This window comes from Colletotrichum higginsianum, chromosome 8, assembly GCF_001672515.1.
Source record: "Colletotrichum higginsianum IMI 349063 chromosome 8, whole genome shotgun sequence".
Taxonomy (NCBI): domain Eukaryota; kingdom Fungi; phylum Ascomycota; class Sordariomycetes; order Glomerellales; family Glomerellaceae; genus Colletotrichum; species Colletotrichum higginsianum.
Genome location: NC_030960.1, coordinates 242,932 through 260,724, shown reverse-complemented (window position 1 = coordinate 260,724; position 17,793 = coordinate 242,932). Strand labels below are relative to the sequence as shown.

The 17,793-nt window shown below is 55.9% G+C and overlaps 6 protein-coding genes across 6 annotated transcripts; 4 read left to right on the top strand and 2 right to left on the bottom strand.

Moving 5' to 3' along the window:
• Positions 1–3,402: 3,402 nt before the first annotated feature.
• CH63R_11096 (uncharacterized protein) lies at positions 3,403–3,651 on the top strand (the record flags this gene model as incomplete). Its single annotated transcript, XM_018306070.1, has 1 exon — positions 3,403–3,651. The coding sequence occupies one exon, from the start codon at positions 3,403–3,405 to the stop codon at positions 3,649–3,651; it is 249 nt and encodes an 82-aa protein (XP_018152911.1).
• Positions 3,652–3,989: 338 nt separating this feature from the next.
• CH63R_11095 (uncharacterized protein) lies at positions 3,990–4,335 on the bottom strand (the record flags this gene model as incomplete). The annotated part of the gene is made up of 2 exons (XM_018306069.1): positions 3,990–4,132; positions 4,188–4,335. 2 exons carry the CDS (start codon positions 4,333–4,335, stop codon positions 3,990–3,992), a joined length of 291 nt encoding a protein of 96 aa, XP_018152910.1.
• A 354-nt stretch (positions 4,336–4,689) lies between these two features.
• Positions 4,690–5,393, top strand: CH63R_11094 (Cell wall protein; the record flags this gene model as incomplete). The annotated part of the gene is made up of 2 exons (XM_018306068.1): positions 4,690–4,842; positions 4,902–5,393. 2 exons carry the CDS (start codon positions 4,690–4,692, stop codon positions 5,391–5,393), a joined length of 645 nt encoding a protein of 214 aa, XP_018152909.1.
• Positions 5,394–7,046: 1,653 nt separating this feature from the next.
• CH63R_11093 (uncharacterized protein) lies at positions 7,047–8,320 on the top strand (the record flags this gene model as incomplete). The annotated part of the gene is made up of 2 exons (XM_018306067.1): positions 7,047–7,702; positions 7,798–8,320. The coding sequence occupies 2 exons, from the start codon at positions 7,047–7,049 to the stop codon at positions 8,318–8,320; spliced, it is 1,179 nt and encodes a 392-aa protein (XP_018152908.1).
• Positions 8,321–8,715: 395 nt separating this feature from the next.
• CH63R_11092 (Helicase SWR1) lies at positions 8,716–14,091 on the bottom strand (the record flags this gene model as incomplete). Its single annotated transcript, XM_018306066.1, has 1 exon — positions 8,716–14,091. One exon carries the CDS (start codon positions 14,089–14,091, stop codon positions 8,716–8,718), a length of 5,376 nt encoding a protein of 1,791 aa, XP_018152907.1.
• Positions 14,092–14,804: 713 nt separating this feature from the next.
• Positions 14,805–15,462, top strand: CH63R_11091 (NADH:ubiquinone oxidoreductase 20.1kD subunit; the record flags this gene model as incomplete). The annotated part of the gene is made up of 3 exons (XM_018306065.1): positions 14,805–14,981; positions 15,063–15,374; positions 15,433–15,462. The coding sequence occupies 3 exons, from the start codon at positions 14,805–14,807 to the stop codon at positions 15,460–15,462; spliced, it is 519 nt and encodes a 172-aa protein (XP_018152906.1).
• Positions 15,463–17,793: the final 2,331 nt, after the last annotated feature.

The following is a 17,793-nucleotide window of genomic DNA, read 5'->3' as shown; positions in this document are numbered from 1 at the left end:
AACTCACCTCGGCTTTTGTGGCTGGCCTGACGGGCTTCTCGTAGTCGTTGGCGAACTGGGAGATCCAGAACCTCCCCGGCTGCCCATACTCCACCAGCACACGCACCTCGCGCGGTGTGTTAGGAAGCATCGCCATGAGCGAGGGCGTCTTTTCCTGCGACGGAAACGCTTTCTTTCTGTTGCCGTGCTAGCCTGGTATTCGGCAGCAGCTGTCGCAAAGACACCGAGGGACTTGAGGCGGCGTTCAAAGTCTTGATCGACGGCTCAGAGTGGATGGACAGCGTGCCCGATATATGGTTGATAGCCATCCAGGAATCGTTTTTATCTGCCGCGGCTGGGCTGTGAGCCTCGACACAACTGAATTGCCCATAGTATCAAGATGGACAATTCCAACCCCTTCCAAATGGGGTTGGAATTGGCCATTCTGATACTATATGGGCAATTCAGTTGTTGTTGGATGAGGATTCCTTAAGCTGTCTAACAGCCGGTCAAGCCAGTATTTTATACTCCCAGCGTTAACCGTAGAGGTTATTCCTAACTCTCGGCAAGACATGGCTCACTTGAAGCTTAGAGTTTCATGGTATTTAACAGGGCGTTACAGCAGACAGTAACTGCTGGTTAAGTTCGCGAAAAAAGGGTGATTTTCGCCGATGGCTCAGGCGGTGAGTTGGGGCCCGTAAAGGTTGAGCGTGAACCTTGATATCGCGTTCGCATCAGGGGGCCAGACATCTGAACAGCCCCATCCTTGCATAAATTGACCGTATACCAGTGTCCGGCCACGGTGGACGAGAGCCAATTTCAGCCAGGCGTCATCAGTAGGGAGCTGCGGAAACACGCCGCAGGCCTTGAGTTCTTGCTTCTCGGCTGTCAGGGCTATTCATGGTACGTGGCGGGAGAATGGAAAGGCAAGATTAATGGCCTCCATACCTTGTTGCGTCTGAGGCTTCTACGTACCAACAAAGACACTTCGCTCGTCAGCAAGGATGAGATCATAGGGATGGACAAGCTGGGCAAACGAGGACAAGGCCGACGATGCCGAAAAGACGGAGGTGAATCCAGTTTCTAAGGATGGCCCGGAATCGCTTCGGCCAGAGTATTCACAGTCGTTGCGTCTCTGTATTAAGTACGACGAAGTGGCATGAGTGCGAAACAGCGCCAGAGGTCCTCTGTCTAGTCGACAGCTGAGCCGGCTCACGAAGCTGCAGTTGGATAGTGCTGCGAAACTTGAGGTGGAGTGGAATGAGACCAGGTGGCGAAGGAATAAAGCCTTGGGGTCACTTGGTCTTCTATAGGTGAACGGGAAAGATGCGTGATTCCAAGGCGCTTGGCGGAAAGGTAAGTGAGCCCTTCTTCAGGGGGGGAAAGAAGCCACGATTCGGGGCAGCGAGGCCGTTATCAGCTTGGTCTAAGGGCCACAAAAGACCCGTGTATAGTTGTCACAAGTCCACGGTAGAGAAGAACAGATCTTGACAAGAACTTCTAACCAGAATACGACCAGGCGTGAAACCAATGGTGGTTCATAAGACCAAAAGAAATCTAGCCTCCACTCATAGTTGTCATAGAGCAAGCCAAGATCATCGTAACTATAGAAGTGATTGCGAAAAAGGGGAACAGGGATATGTTTTTTTTTGGACTTGTTGTAGTAGTGATGGCCCAACAGGGCAATCGTGCACATTCTTTTTGGGATGTCAAGTAAACAGGACCGGCCTGACATCGATCGACATTGCAAAAGCCGCAACCCTTCACAGAGAGCTTTGCGACTGCGAGTGCGAGCAGACAAACTCTAAACCTCTTTTTCAAGCGCAATGGTATCTGTTCGGCTGAGTTCAACTGTCCGTCACTTACTTTCCGGACCTGCATCCGTCCGTACCTTGTCGTGATGAACCCAACTACGAAGGGCCGAAGGTTATGGCTAGGGTTCGTCGTATTTGGATCCCTTTTGGGCCCAGGGGTCCGTCTGGAGGGAACAGAGCTTGTAAAGAGAGCTTTTGGGGTCCTGAGAGGCTTGACTACATCACGAAATATGTCGGCTGAGACGGTGGGCAATCAAATCAACACTCTTAAAAGACGAGTCCTTGACAAAGGAACTGGGGGTGGATAGCCATTGTTAGCCAAGGGCCTACACCTGGAGAGATCCCTTTGAAAAGCCATCTAGTTCAGCATCTCCTACTGACGGAACGCCCGAGGCAGCCATCGAATCCAACCACCATTGCTATGAGGATATTTCCTGTGGCAGGGTTCTCGAAACGGGATGATCAAGATGAATAGCAACTCTTATCTTCGGATACAGCCCCAGGATCAAAGCTTACCGAAGTACAACCTTGCCCTGTGATTCTTGCCGGGCCGTGATCTACCTCATAGTGGACGATCTTCCGAGAGACCGCAGTCCCTTCGCAGGCCCACGACTTCAAAGCGGGCCGTAGGCGAAAGAGATGCATCCGGATTAGGCCAGATCCGACGACGGGGGTTCCAGGCGACCCTTCTAGGAAATTTTCGGCTTGAAATAGTTTACTGTCCCAAAACCTTCAACCTAGAAGTCCGGACTGGAGCATGGTGATTTGTGGGATGGTTCTCGCTCCCAAGACGAACGAACGCCACGGAATCGTCAGGGTCCGGGTTTGTGAACCCACGAAGACAAGAACACACACTCTGGCCCGATTCAGACCTGGAGAGGGACAACGAAAAAATCGGACGTAGCAAACACATGGTCTGAGCAACCCCGGATGCAGCCCGAGCCATGGTTCATGAAGGGGCCGAGGTGAGCCCAGCGCTCCAGATTGTTTGACAAAATCGGACATGGGATCAGGGCACAACATCAAGGAAGAGGTGCCAGGAGTCTCGCCCAAATCCCCTCACACCTCGAGGATCACCTCTTGGCCCTCGGAACTTAGCCATTTTTCATGATACCAGTAATACCTCGCCGAGGCAAAGTCATCCGACGAACCTAAGTCACGGGCAGGGCCACCATGCGCCGCCGTCGTGATGATGACAGATTCGACAGCTCTCCGCTCTTCAGGACGACGGGGTCCATCTCTCCGCCATCGCCGTACCAGCCAGATCCGGCATCAGATCGGTGACAGGGGTGGAAGACACGCGGCACGGACCTCTACTCGGTGCATGGTGTCTGCGGCGATCTGACATCTGGCAGAAACCATTTGTCAACTGTGTCATCCTCTCGGATGAGGGCAGAATACATTGGGCGCGCCGAGTCGAATCCGAATGCGGGACAATTCGAGGGGCCTTGGCGAAGAGCCGTGGTTCTCTTTCGCCACGGTCGTTGCCACGGGGGGCCTTTGGTTGTCGTGGGCGCTTGCAAGCTTGCGGCGTCGACGCCCGGACGCACGATGACACTGACTGCCGCACTAGCGGCTGCCGTGCAGGCGACACATGTAGCACTTCGTGATGGGAGTCCTGGCGGGAGGGTCTACGCAGCTTGCCCCGGATCTTGAGGCTGGTGACACATACGTGCAGGACACATACGTGCAGGCGGAACACCCCGGGATGCTCGGTACTGGCATCCCCGCGCCTGATATGCTTGAAGTTCTGCAGGACCGAAGTCAACACGAGCCTGCGCCACGGACTAGCCCAGAAGACACCAGCTTGACATGCCCAGCTAAGCCTGTTCGCGTTGGTTCAAGAGAGGAAATCTAGATGCTAGCGCGACGGGTGACAAGCAGCACCGCAGACGCAGGCGCAGGAGGCCATGCATGGTTGGTGTCTGCTGCATCGAGACAACAGTCAACACCAGGCTTCCAGATTTCCTTTCGTCCATTGCGATTGGTGCGTCAAGAACACAGCCAATGTCAGGAATTTTGACAAATACAGGGGGTTCAAGACCGAGCAAGCCAAGTGTCATCCGAACGGTGCCGCGCGTGGATTGCGACAACTGTCTGTCTATGGTCCGGGTCGAGCAGTGGCGAACGCGTCCACCGTAGTTGGCGTACACACACACACCACTGACAGCCCAGAGAGACAAAAAATAGAGGAGGTTACCTCTCTGATCCCAAAAGGAGGCCCATGAAGACCTGCGGTGGAAGTTCAGCATCACCTCCCTGCCCTAGCGTTGACACGGGAGGAACTGACGTCTCTGGACCGGGGGGGGAGTCCTGTGACTTGGCGTTTTGTGTTTCGTCTGAAGACGAGAAGAGAGAGCCGTGATGGGGTTTTTTCGAGTAGCAAGATCGTACGCCGCACGGGATGTCGTCTGCGCGCAGTTTCAAGGGTACGTCCTCGCGCCGCCGTGGGCCGTGGGCCTGCTGCCCCAAGCCGGATGAGGCTCTCGATGCGCTGCCTCATTGCGGCAATTCGGGCGGCGAGGGCTGGCCTGTTTTCCATGATGGCGGCTGTGAGAGGCTGTCGGTTTTGCGCACCGCGTGAGTCTGGATGCCGAGGATGCAGGGTGACGAGTCTTACGGTTTCCGACGCCCCCTGGCCGTGATACAGAGCGGTTCGGATGGAGGGTGGTTCGTAGAGTCGAGGAGGAGGCGGTTTGCCTCATTCGCGAAGTCTCGAATCTGGGTATATTAAGCCGGTGAGTGTCCTCTGCCGGACAAGCGGTTTCCTTCCATATCAGCATCATCAACCACTGCAATCCTCCATAATCATCCAACATCTCCATTTCTGTTACTTCCAATAAACTCACCAGCTCAAACAGTTACTCAAGCACCACCTCCTCAACCAACCGACATAATGCACTTCACCAACGTCTTCGTTCAGGCTCTGCTTGCCGGCTCCGCCATTGCCCTGCCCGCCTCCCTCAACAGCAAGCGTCAACTCCAGACCATCCAGGGTGCCCTGACCAACGTTCAGGACTCCCTCGGGCAGCTCGATGTCGCCGTCAAGGTAAGACCCAGAACCCAAGAAGTGGCATTGGCAGCCGATGCTAACCAGTTATACGCTAGGCCCTCAGCGCCGCGGACCCCAACAGCGCCGCCAACCTCCTCGACGCCTCCAACAAGGTCCAGACCCAGCTGAAGGACGGCACTACGCAGATCCAGGGCGCCCAGGAGCTCTCCCTCACCGATGCGCTCACCCTCCAGCAGTCTGCCGGTGGCCTGACGACGGCCGTCCAGACGGCCGTTGACGACCTCGTCAGCAAGAAGCCTGAGCTCGACAAGCTTGGCGCCACCTCCATCGCTGTCGACCAGCTCAAGTCGCAGAAGGCCGTCGCCGGCGACTTCAGCACGGCTGTTGTCTCCAAGATCCCTGCCATCGGCCAGAGCATCGCCCAGCAGTCCGTCGATCAGGTCACCACCTCCCTGGACGGTGGCATCCAGAAGCTCTCCGAGGGAGGTGCTGGTGCCGCCGCTCCCGCCGCCCCTGCCGCCCCTGCCACGCCTGCCGCACCCGCTGCCGCCGCCGCAGAGCAGTTCCACGCCGAGGTCATCGCCTAAGCTGTCCCGAGGCAAGAGACATGCCTGTGAGGAAGTGGTCCATCCTGGTCCTGGAGCATCTGATGATTACATGAAGACTATTAGCGTGTTCGTTTCTGTACCCTGTACTGATAGTGGATGAATGGCGGGTCAGCTGAGCTGCCAGAGCAGCTGCGCTGCAAGTCTGTCCTACAATTGAAGTAGTATCTTTTAACTTTGAACTTGAGTTCAGTCTTGACGTGATTGCGTGACTCTTAGTAGTAAGGGAATACTGTCGAAGGAAGTTGGCAGTGCAGCCCCTTGCGTCCCGTTAAGTTCATCCGATTCTCTGCATCAAGCTGTGTTGGCAGTTGCTGATGGTGTTGGTGCGGGCACAAGAACCAATGTAAAGAGCCTGTTGATAAATTCAACCGATTTTGGAAAGATCCTTCTTGTAATTGGCTTCGTGTAAGTGCCACATTGGGAGTATTGTGTTTCTCCGTGATGCCAAGTTTGGGAAAAGATGGCTTATGGCTGAGACGGTGGCTTGGTGAGGAAGAGGTGTAGTTGTCAGACAAACAGGTAGGACAGGTAAGGAAGGGACCTGAGCACTGTGTCGATTACTGTGTTGAATGGCCATTTAGACGGTGTTGATGATGACTCAGCGGAGAAGATTCGGGCAAATTTCGGCCGTGTTCAAGAACGGCAGAGGAAGACGACGTTGTGGAGCACTGGGCCGGAGCTTGTCTTACAGGGGCGTTGCCTATCATCTCTCTTCCTTTGTTTTCTCCTTTCTGTCGGGTTCATCCCGCGACGCCACGCATCGACTTGGCACACGCCACGCATCGAGCAGGGCGAAGCAGCCAACGTCCAAGCATCATCACGCGACCCTCACTTCCCACGTATAAACGACCACCATTGATTACACCTGGTCGGACATGGGCCCTTGAACTAGGTAAAAAGGTCTCGAACTCTAAGGAACTGTGGACTCAATAGGTAACATCCGGGGGAAACACAACGAAAAAGTGCTCGGGTTCGCCACAGCATTCATTCTGACATCATGCTCGGCGGAGCCTCTGCTCCTTGTGGCTCCCCTCCCTCGTCCCTCATGCCATGATATTCCACAGTGGTGCTCGCTTGACCCCCTCGCTCGCTCGCGCAGTCTGTCTTGCAGTTGACCGGCCAGTGCCATCCATACATAGCCTTGCCTACCGATTTTCAGTTAGAAGCCCCAAAGTGCCATGATCGTTTCCTCGTCGGGGCCTTGGCGATGCGACGCTTCCTGCTACACCTGCTGAGAATGATACTCGACTAATAACTAGTTAATGAACACCAATCGTCCTTCTATAGGAAGACTCCTCACGCTTCTTTCTTCCCCTAAATTGGTCTACCTTTCTGCTCGTAGCCTGCCACTTTTTCCTTGAACCTCAAAAGGCACCTCGCATTTCATTCTCCAACATGGACGAGAAACATACAACCGGGGCTGCCGAACCTAGAGAGCCTAGAGACGGACACCATGATATTCGCAAAAATGATCACACGTCGTTTGGCCGTCACAGTTTGCAGATAACCCGATCCCAAAAGCCGGCTGCCTCTGCTCAGGTTGTCACCGGCCCACAACCACATCATCCGATAAACACCTCCGATGCCCTCAGCGCTTGGGAAGATCACGCCCTGGATGAGAAGTCCCCGAGCATGCCAGAGAGCCTCGACACCAACCCACGACGCCCACAATCAGCACCGCATCACAACCCTACCGCCCCGCACTCACCGGCGAAGCGGATCACCCGCCCAAGCCATGACTTCGACCGTCGCTACGACGGCCCCTTCGGCCGCCCCAGCCTGGCCATGACCCGCCGCAGCTCCCGCTCCCCAACCCGTTCCTCCATCCATCCCGGAACAGCCGACGAAGCATCTCCCGAAGCCGCTACCGCCGTCTCGGCTGACGACGACTTACACGGGACCCCCGACAGACCGGCATTCCAGCCCACCCCGCCGCCGCTGAACTACACCCTGCGCACCCGCAAGATGGCCATCTTCCTCTTCTGGGCTCTCATCCTCTTCGACTCCATCGCCATGCCCATCGCCCTCTACTTCGGCCTCTGGTACGGCGTCGGGCCCGGCACAAACACCCCGACCGAGAAGAGGCAGAAGCTCACGCCCAACGCCGTCTTCTCCATCGTCACCGCCGCCGTCGGCGGCGCCAGCATCGTCGAGTACTTTGTCCGCTTCTGGCGCCTCTGGCGCAAGGGGAGCACCTGCCGCGTCATCGGCGCCCATCGCTGGTACCTCGACTGGTTTCACTGGAACTTTTCTTTTGCCTGGATCATCATCATGATCGAGCTCATCGTGTAAGTTGTTGCCTCATTCCCATCCCTCCCCATCCCTTTTATTTGTCGCCAACGGCGACGATGATGACGACGACAAGGGCTTACATTCTATTCAGCGGCACCGTCCCCGAACACCCACCGATCCGCCTCCTTTCCATGCCCGTCACCACGATGCTCTACGTCTTCGGCACCGAGCTCCTCCTCGTCGACGTGAGCCGCGCCTTCCGCGTCCCCGCCCCCTGCCGCATCTCTTCCATCCCGAAGGGCGCCCAGCTCCGCCCGGGCATCTACTCCCTCGTCGAGGACGTCTGCGCCGTCGACGGCTCCGGCGGCACCGACTTCCGCGTCGCCCTCGACCGCCGCTACGAGGCAAGCCACGTCTTCCGCGCCATGCTGCGCCGCCTGGGCGTCTTCTGGGCCGTCGGCGCCGAGGCCTGCGCCGTCCTGTGCACCGTCTTGATCTTCACACTGCACGGCGACGTCGCCTACGCCATCGGCTGGTCGCTGCCGTTCGTGTGGGCGGGTGTGTGGACGTTGGCGACGTTTTGGTATGTGAGTCGCCAGTTGAAGAGGGAGGCCGCCGCGTGGGCCGAGGAGGCCGCGAGAAAGGGCGCGGCGCACTCGGAAGCGTCGGTTTGACGAAGTATCCTCCCCCTTCTTCCCTCCGCTGAACTAAATTATGTAGGAATCTAAGTTTTTGAAACCAGGGAAGAGAAGAGTGCATCACGCTGCAACCACCGTCTCAACATTTGATGGCGACACTACTGAGGCTCGGAGATTTATCTTTATTTTACTCTCGCCCCAAGTCTATGCTCCCAAGGGATCATCATGCCCAACCCTTTCAAAACTCCATGCCGCACGGCTTGTTCCTCCAAGGCGCCATTTCCATTGTGCATGCAAAGGTCTACCCATGCCTAGGTACTCAAGACCGTCCCTATGTTTCCCCCCAAACGCAACCCTCCGTATAATTACACCAAGAAAAATAAATAAAGGAATAGCCCGCCGGATGATAGCCGTGACATGAGTAGCGCCGCCTACCGCTTGCGTGTGTCTCGACCCTTCTTCTTGCTCTTCTTCTTGTCCTTGGGCAGGTCTAGAGCCGTGCCCTTGAGCTGCTCCGCCATCGTCCGTAGCATGTACTCGTCAATGTTATACATCCGGGTGCCCCACGCGTTGCGCTCGATCTCTTGTGCCGCCATATCGTCTGGCGCAGCAGAGTCCGAGAAACGTCCCAGCCCGGAGGGGCCGGGGCCGGGACCGCCCGGCTGGCCGGTCGTGTCGTCTCGCGGCGTGCCTTGCCGTGTGCTGGAGGCCCCCGAGGGCGCTCCGCTCTTTTCCTGGAACTCCGCGTCGTCTTCCTGGAGTTCCTTCTCCGCGGCCTCGACCGCCTCGACGTCTTCTTGGTCTTCGGCCTGTTTGAGGTCTTCGCCCACACTTCTCGAGGGCCCGCTGTCAACTCCCCCCAAGAGGCGGTCCATGGCGGCATTGGCGGCATCGTCGACAAGATCGTTTCCTTCGGTACCGAGGACGTCACGCACCGAAAGCTTGTTGAAATAGTCCGTGGTAAAGCTGCCCTCTTGGATGACGACGTCGTCGAGCATCTGCTTCTGTGATGCCTTGCGTAAGATGTTGGCTTCGATTGTGTGCTCGCTAACGAGTCGGTAGATGTGCACATCTCGAGTCTGTCCGATACGATGACATCGGTCCTGGCATTGCTTGTCCATGGCCGGGTTCCAGTCTTGGTCATAGAAAATGACTGTGTCGGCACCTGTCAGGTTGATTCCCAGACCACCCGAACGCGTCGACAGAATGAAGCAAAGAATCCTGGGGTCATGGTTAAATCGGTCCGTAAGAATCTGGCGCTGCTCAATCTTTGTCGCGCCATCAAGACGGAGGTACTTGTGGCCATGGATGTTGAGGAACTGCTCCAAAATGTCCAGCACCTTGGTCATCTGCGTGAATATCAAGGCGCGGTGACCACCGGCCTGAAGCTTGCGAAGAAGCTTGTCCAAAGCTTGGAGCTTTCCGCAGTCGTATTGCAGCAGTCTCTTGTCCGGAAACTGGATGCTGAGACGCATGCGGGACTCGTGCCACGGGTCGCTGGGTGGCTGCTTTGGTATAAACGGGGCCCATCGAACTGGTGCAGACAGCTTGAGGTCTTCATCCGTGAATGCTTGTGCGGCCTGTCTCCCCAAGACGACTTCGTTCATGTCGCGAGTGATGACGGCCGGGGTGACGCATGCGAACTTTTGAATCGTCGTCTGCATGGAATCGGCTCGCTCATCCGCAGTGTGGATGACGGCGCGAAGGAAGTCAGAGTCTTCTGCGAACCAGTTCAATATCTGACTGGGGACCCTGGGCTTGGGCTTTCGAGGTCGAGTATTCAACCCGAGAGTCAGAAAGTCTATCAATCGCTTGCCGTAAATTGGACGACGCTGACCGCGGAGGGCGTTCAGATAGACGCTGTGTTGGAGCTCCTCGAAGCGGCGCCACCTAGCGAGACTGTCCAGATACATGATGTTTGACTGGACAGTTGACGGGTCAAGATTTGTGCGGGCGAGATGTGCCCTGGTGTTCTGGGACTCTCGCAACTCCATGAGCATCCTGTGCAAGCTGAGCTGTGAAATGCGCTCTGCCGTCGTGTTGGACATGTTCTCATACTGCGTGGGAATCATGTTCAGCACCCCCAGGCTGACCATAGACATCGGCTCTACTGCTAGTAAGGACCGCTGCAGGAACTGGTCTGTGATCTGATACTCTGCTGGGACGGACTTCTGCATCCTAAAAGATGTCATGATGGGGCGGTCGACAAACAGATCAGGGTGGTTGCAGACCTTCCGCAACTGCATGAGGCAGTTGATGATGGAAAGGTAGTTACCAGAGGACAGCGTCTCCCGGGTATCGGTGCGAGCCAAAAAGCCATCGTAGAGTTCGCGCTGGCGCTTCGACAGACGGCAGAATTCCACGTGTTCGTACTTTGCTGGCATCTGCTTCTCAACGTCCGCCTTGAGTCGTCGGAGAAGGTATGGTCTCAGAACCTTGTGCAGCTTGGAGATGATGGCACGGGCTTCCTCGTCCATCGTCTCGCGACCGTTTTCCAGGATCTGTGACTCGGGCTTGTGGAACCAGTCATGGAACTCTTGTAGATCTGCGAAGCCTCCCACGCCATTCTCGGCGGGCATCAAAAAGAACAGAAGCGACCACAGCTCAGTAAGGTTGTTCTGTAACGGCGTGCCCGTCAGGAGAAGCCGGGAGTGTGTGTTGAACCCGAGAAGGGTCTGCCAGCGTTGTGACTTGAAGTTCTTGATGTTGTGAGCTTCGTCGAGAATCATGTAGTGCCACCGCCGGCGCTTAAAGACTTGTTGATCTTGAATAACAAGCTGGTACGATGTGATGCACACGTTCCACACGTCGTCATTGTTCCAGCCTTGTCGTTTTCGCTTTCTCTCTTCCTGCGTTCCGTAGTAGGACAGAATCTTGAATCCGGGACACCACTTCTTGAACTCCATCTCCCAATTCAGCATCACACTCGTTGGTACAATGACGAGGTGCGGACCCCAGACCTCGTGGTGACACGCGAGGTGGGCAAGGAGCGAAATGGTCTGGATGGTCTTTCCGAGACCCATCTCATCTGCGAGAATTCCGTTTGTGTTATTCGCATACAACCCAGCAAGCCAGTCCAGGCCATCGTGCTGGTACTCTCGTAGTGTTCCACGGAGAAGAAACGGGATCTCCGTCTTTTGGTCTTGCTGCTGGTGTGGTGAGGCTGACCGACTGACAAGATCCTTCACCCCCGGTGTGGCCAGAGACATGGTGTCCACCTCCGAGGGCTTCGTATCGGAGGTAGGTGGTGAGTGGCTCTGCTCCGGACTGGGCGGAACGGTGACTATGTCTGTATCAGGGCTGACGTGTTTTGTCGGGATTGCCGGGGTCGCTGCAGCAGAAGATGTGGGAGCAGACTCTGGCACAGTTGCTGACCCTGGCAGAGTATCTTCCATCTCAACATCTTCGGTGACAATGGGAGCATCTGCCACCGGCGTCACAGCCGGTGGTTCCGCTGTCTCGGGCGATTGTGTGTTCTTGTCCTCGCCATTGACCAAGCCTTGTTCTACTTGGGGCGGTGCCGGTGGCGCAACTGTCCGCTTGTCGGATTCCACCTCGTAGACTTGACTGGCCGTGTCTCTCGTGGCCTCAGTCAGGGGTGCCGCCTCATCTGCGTGAGTCGTGTCATCAAGTTCCATCTCGTCGCCATTGATGAAGTCGCTAGGGTGTTGAATAAGCGAAACTTCGTCATCGTCTTCCACTGCTTCGTCGACAAAATGGCAGGAAGCCTCGGCGCCTGGAGACGGAGCGGACGTCGTCGGAATTGGAGTGTCGCCGTCGTCAACCAGCCCATCATCGGTTGGTGCTTCACTCTTGATCTTCTTCAGCTCGGACTTCCCAAAGAGCATACCCAGAAGCCCTGCAGGGGCCTCGTCCTCGTCTTCCCCTTCAGACTCTTCGCCAACATCGGAACCTTCGTCAGTGTCATCATCCATGTCCGTGGACCCCATGTCGTCGTCCATGTCGATGGACTCATCACTGGTGTCGTCATCGTCGTTGTCAACACTGGTGGCGCCGACTTTGGAATCTATAACTGATTCCACTCCGTTGGTAAGCTTGCTGTCGGCCTGTTTGTCAGGGGGGAGGTCCGGCAGGTTTGCGTATTTGGCCCTCAGTTGCTCCTGCGTGAGCTTTTCATCACCGGCATCGCCAGCATCGCCAGCGGGGTCTTCGCCACCCTCCTCTTCTCCCGAGGAGGACATGACGTCGTCGTTGTCGTTGCCTGAATCGTCATCGTCCGCATCCACCGACATGGCCTGACTGGGTTCGAGATCGCTATCAAGGCCGTCAAGGTCTTCTTCATCATCGAGGTCTTCGTCGTCAGACAGGTCCGAATCGGCGTGCGCACGACGCGCTTGCAGCTTCTGCTCCGACAAGTTGACAGCCTGCTGGAGGGCGGCCTTGACTCGGCGCTGTTCCTCCGCTTCCCATTCTTGCACTCTCCGGCGGTTGATCTCAAGCCGAACGTTTTCCCACGTGCCAAACATGCTCTTGACGACCACTCTGTATCGACCGATCCATCCGAGCCTAACCTCGGCCTCGAGCTCCTCTGCTGATTTGGGTTGACGTCGAAGCCATGCGTCTCTGCAAGCTTCAGCAACTCGCTTGGCTTGGGCCCGGTGGCGCTGTTGCTCTGCAACCATCAGCTTACGGAAATTGGCCATGGCCTTGATCATATGATCGGCGTGAGCCCATTGTCGCGGTGGTTCCTCTTCGGTCTCGGGTACGAACAGCGAGCAACGCTCCTGTGAGAGGATGCCACCGGGTTCGACTGCCTGTTCAATACGCATGATGACCTGGGCTTCTTTTCGGGCCATCTCGTCCGTGTAGCTTGGTCCATCTTCCGGTACGAAGACACCGCCCTCTTCGACTGGTATCGTCTGTGCCTTTCCCCAGTATTCCTCGAAGCTGGGCCCGATTCTTTGCCTCTTGCCGACCTGGCCCGGGTGAACGATTGGGAGTTCCGTATTGCGCACGCGCAGCTTGATTCGTGTCCGGTTCGGGCTACCCTGAGAAGCTGTCGCCGTGGTCTCATCGATGGAGCCACGACGGCCCCTCCTTGTTCGCGCAGACTGTCTTGTAGGCTGGGTATGGGGGGAAGGGGATCGTTTGCGCGTCGATCGCGGCGTCGATTTGGCCTCATTCGCGGTAGCCCTTCGATTGGACACTTTGGATGGAGCCGGCGCCGGCTTCGTTGCTGACGGCTTCCGTGTTGTAGTCTTTGGTGTTCCATTCGATATCGGTGTCGTCGCATGACCGTTGGTTGATGCTGGCCTGTTCTTGGACGACGGAGGACTGGAGTTCAGAGCTCCACGCGTCATTCGTTTGTGGGACGGTGGGTGGAACTCGAGAGGTATCGTGTTGATGCGACCGGACTTGCGTCTACCGTTGTCGATGAAAGTCGTCGGGCCGTCGGCAGTGACCTTCTTCCATGGCGGGGAGATGTGTTTCTTCTTCTGGGCAGACCCGGGTGCAGGGGGTGTTGACACGCGACGTCGTTTGAGGGGGCGTTCGTCGTCATCTTCGCTAGCGGAAGCGGGAGGTGGAGGGGATGGGGACGAGGATGATGATGATGATCGCGATAGTGGTGTGGGTGATGGTGGTGTAGGAGAGCGCAGGCCGAGGCCGATGAAGTCGTTGCCGTTGGGGGTCAGTTGATCCCTGAAATCGTCGGATCCGAGGGATTCAAGCGGCGATGAAGGCGGATCCGTGTCATTTTGAAGGGGCGGCGCGGTTTGTTCTTCGCGTCGGGAGTCGATGGCGTCGGGAGTTGCATGCGCGGGCTCGGGCGACGCGGTCTTGTTCATAATAGCAACGGGGGGCGGAGGCGAGATGGGGCCGTGATCTCGACGAACAAGGCATCTGAAGCATCCAAATTAACGTCTACGGAATCGTCAATGCTCAATAGATTCTAGTTTGGAATTTGACCATGGCGACACGTCTGGGTGGCCGGCTGCGAACGAAAAGGGGTGCAAATCCAGCTTCATCAGCAAAAAGTTTGATGATAGATTTTTTTGCAAAAGATGCAGCTTTCGGCCTTGCCTGGGCTAGCCGAAAAGAGAACTTGGGCCTGTTGGTGCCACGGGGTGGTGACGGTGACGCTGCTGGTACTCCTACACACAGCTAGGTACCTGGAATGCCCTGTTAATGCCCCTTGGATCAGGAGGTCCAAGAGCTGTGTGGACTTGGTCGAATCAAGAACCAGAGGATGGCCGGTAGTTCCACTTTTTGCTCTCCGGTACGTACCTCGTACAACAGGCAGGAGGCTCGCGGACTGGATAATGAAGCCTTGCTGCCTCAGGCCACAATACTTCACAGCAACCAACCAGAATCGAGGGATTTGGCTAGCAATCATCGCCAGATGCAGCTTTCGGCTTCGCTGCGACGACATCACATCCACGATCAAGCAAATTGGGCTGCATCGTAACCCACCAATTCGGCCACGGTACCGTTCCTAAACCCATCAATTGATCTCTTCAGGGCTCGCTCGCTCACTGACCTGCTGTCTTCTCCGTCGCAGATGCTGTCCCAACGATTCGCACGGGTCTCGACGATCCGCGGCGCCGCCCAGGCCGCCCGACGAACTCCCATTGTTCAGCAGCGAACCTTCTTCCCGCCTCAAATCAACGACCGCAAGGTCCTTGAGGAGAAGTACCCCGACTACCCGACCCTGTCCGATGCCGAGGACCCCGGCATGGTCAGTGACGCCCACGCCCGCAATTGGTGAAGAGGTAACTAGAAATGGTCCGGACGCCATGGCTAACGCTCGTCTGCGTAGAACGGCGGCTACATCAACCCTCCCTTCATCAAGAGACAGTTCCGCGACCCTCACGGCGACTGGTGGGACAAGCAGGAGCGCCGCAACTTTGGCGAGCCCGTCCACGAAGACCACGATCTGCTCGGCATGTTCTCCCCTTTCGAGTACACCTGGACTAGCACCGGCAAGGGCCTGCTCCAGATCGGGGCCTTCGTCGTCGCCTTCTTCGGCGTCTGCGGCGTTGTTGCTGCCAACTACCCCGACAAGCCTTCCTACCCGAGAGAGTTCCCCGATGGACTCGAGAGAGAGCTGGGAGGCGCCAGTGCTGTGCGGGTAGGTTTTATCTCGACTCAACCGACCGATCGTGCAGGGCTGACAGGCACCGTGACAGGCGAGAAAAGCTGGCGATGCGGACCCATGAAGAAATCGACTCCGGAAGAACTGACGACCGGGAAAACACGTGTACATTCTAGAGCAGAAGCACCAATCATGGGGCAGCCCCCCAACCAACAAATTCATTTGTTTCCAGCCATGCTCTGCAGGGCCGTGTGATGACAGGGTGAGTTGTTGGCGTACCCAGACGCATACATCACGTCCTGCGAGGAATCGGCGCTCATTGATTTCAACTTCGTCCGAGGGTCTATGGACCGTTGCCATCCATGCACGAGCCGGATGCCTCTCCATCGTAGGGCAAAGTTGGAGTATTAGGGCAGACCAGGCACTAAAGTGAAGAGTTGTAATGTATGGATGGCCTTTTCAAACTCATTATCTACCTTCGTAGGTAGGTAGGTCCCCTTCACAAAACTACAAGGACCAGGCATTTGTAGACGCCTGACGGGTACCTCCCTTGCTAGTCATTTTCACAACATCCGTTTACGTCCCCTATACCGGTCCGCCTGGCGCATGAATTTTCTTCATCTCACCTGTATGCCAACTATCAATAACTTCGTGCCAGCCTCCACGTCTGCTTTTCCATCTTATCGTGGGGGACCTCTCTCGTCGCCCTGTTAGCGAGGCTGCAGAAGTCTACAGCTATCATCCCCAGCTGGTCTCTTCGGAGTCCACGTCTATGTCCCTGGTATGGTAAGGGCCAGTGACTTCGCATGCCTATAGCAAGAAGCTTCGCCATTGATGCAGCATGGCCATCCTCAACGAAAGGACCACGAGTCTTCATGTCGTTCAACAGGGATTTGGTTCATCGAGTAGTCTGGTTAGCTTCTGTCCTTGTATCACTACGAAGACGTCATAAGTACCTGTCTGGAGCACGGCGTTGCTCCGTTTCCTACCCTGATGTACGTTGACAATTCGGTCGGCATTTTCGACGACCTGGACACAACTTTCCGCGCCGTTTTGTGTATAACGCCAAACAGGTAAGGCGCGGTACGCCGATAGGGTGCCGCACTGGGTTACTTTCAACGAGCCGAACGTTGCTATCCAGTTCACCTTACCCAGTTACAATGGACACACAGCCTTCTTCCTCATACACGCCATCGTCTATCGGCGGAACACGCAAGCTCACCAAGAAGTCTGTCAACAATCTCGCCGTGTCACCTGGTCCTGTGGGTTTCCCCGGTACGCCTCCACGGAGGAGCCGGTCAACGCGCAGCGGTACGGTCCCGAAAGGAGCTTGAACTACAATTCTTGACAGAGACGTTGCCAGCGTTTCACCTGGACGGGGTCAATGTCGTTGGCGTGCTGGCATGGAATTAGACCGACAATAATGAGTTTGTCAGCTTTGATCCTCGATACGGGATGATCGGTATGAACCGGCCGGATCCTGGGCTGTGGAGAAGGATCAACAGAAGCTTTTTCGACTACATCGTCCTCTTCCATGGTCATATCTGACTGAGGGTGTTCTATGCAGCTTATGCGAAGATAAGGGCTGATTACTCACAGTCTGATCTTCGTAGAGCCGGATGAGGTAGTCAAAGTATCCATCCGATAAGTAACCATTCAGTCAAGTTGTCACAATTTCTAACTTTCTGACTCTAAGCTAATCCTAATAGCTGTGATGGAGAGGTATAATGTAGATGCTGTCAACCTTATACTAAGAGTGAGTTTGCTACGTTGAGTAATGCGATGATGCCTGTTGTACATGTGCATACAGCAATCAAAGTTTGCGATCACGAGGGCAATACAGTAGATATTCAAAAATCTCCTCCCATATTGGATTATTCCAGTTGACTTTGAGTCAAGGTTGCCGGGTGTCAGGCAAATCGAAGACCACGTGAGAAAAACTTGAACGGAAACATGGGTGAAGAAGTTCTGATAAGTCTTGACATTGCCTCTCACAGAAAGCTTCGACAATCTCGTTCTTCTACAAGTCCTGGGACAAATCAAAATTGTGAGGTCGAAGTTGAGCCTGCTTTGTTGGTTATGCAGTCCCCTTTCTCTTGGTGTTGGCACTTGCAGCTAGCCAGAATGTTGCCGCAGAGTCCACGCTCGCAAAGGTCAACGTTAAGCGGAGTTAGGGTTGCCGAGGCCGATGCAATGCCGTCCAAATTGTATTTGTAAGCTCTTCCAAAAGTCCGCAGCCCCTCATATGATGGTGCGATCAGATCACCACAACCGGGGTGAGGGACCCGGGAGGGAGGCAAAAGGCGGGGCGCATTTCGAGACGGGGCGCCCAGACCTGTGTTTCCTCTCACCTCTCCGCGGCAAGTAGAATGTTGATTGGCAGAGAGCGGACTTCTCTCGGGACCGGGGTCCAAAGGGGTTTCGGGGTCTTCGTTTGACCGTGGATGGAGAGAAA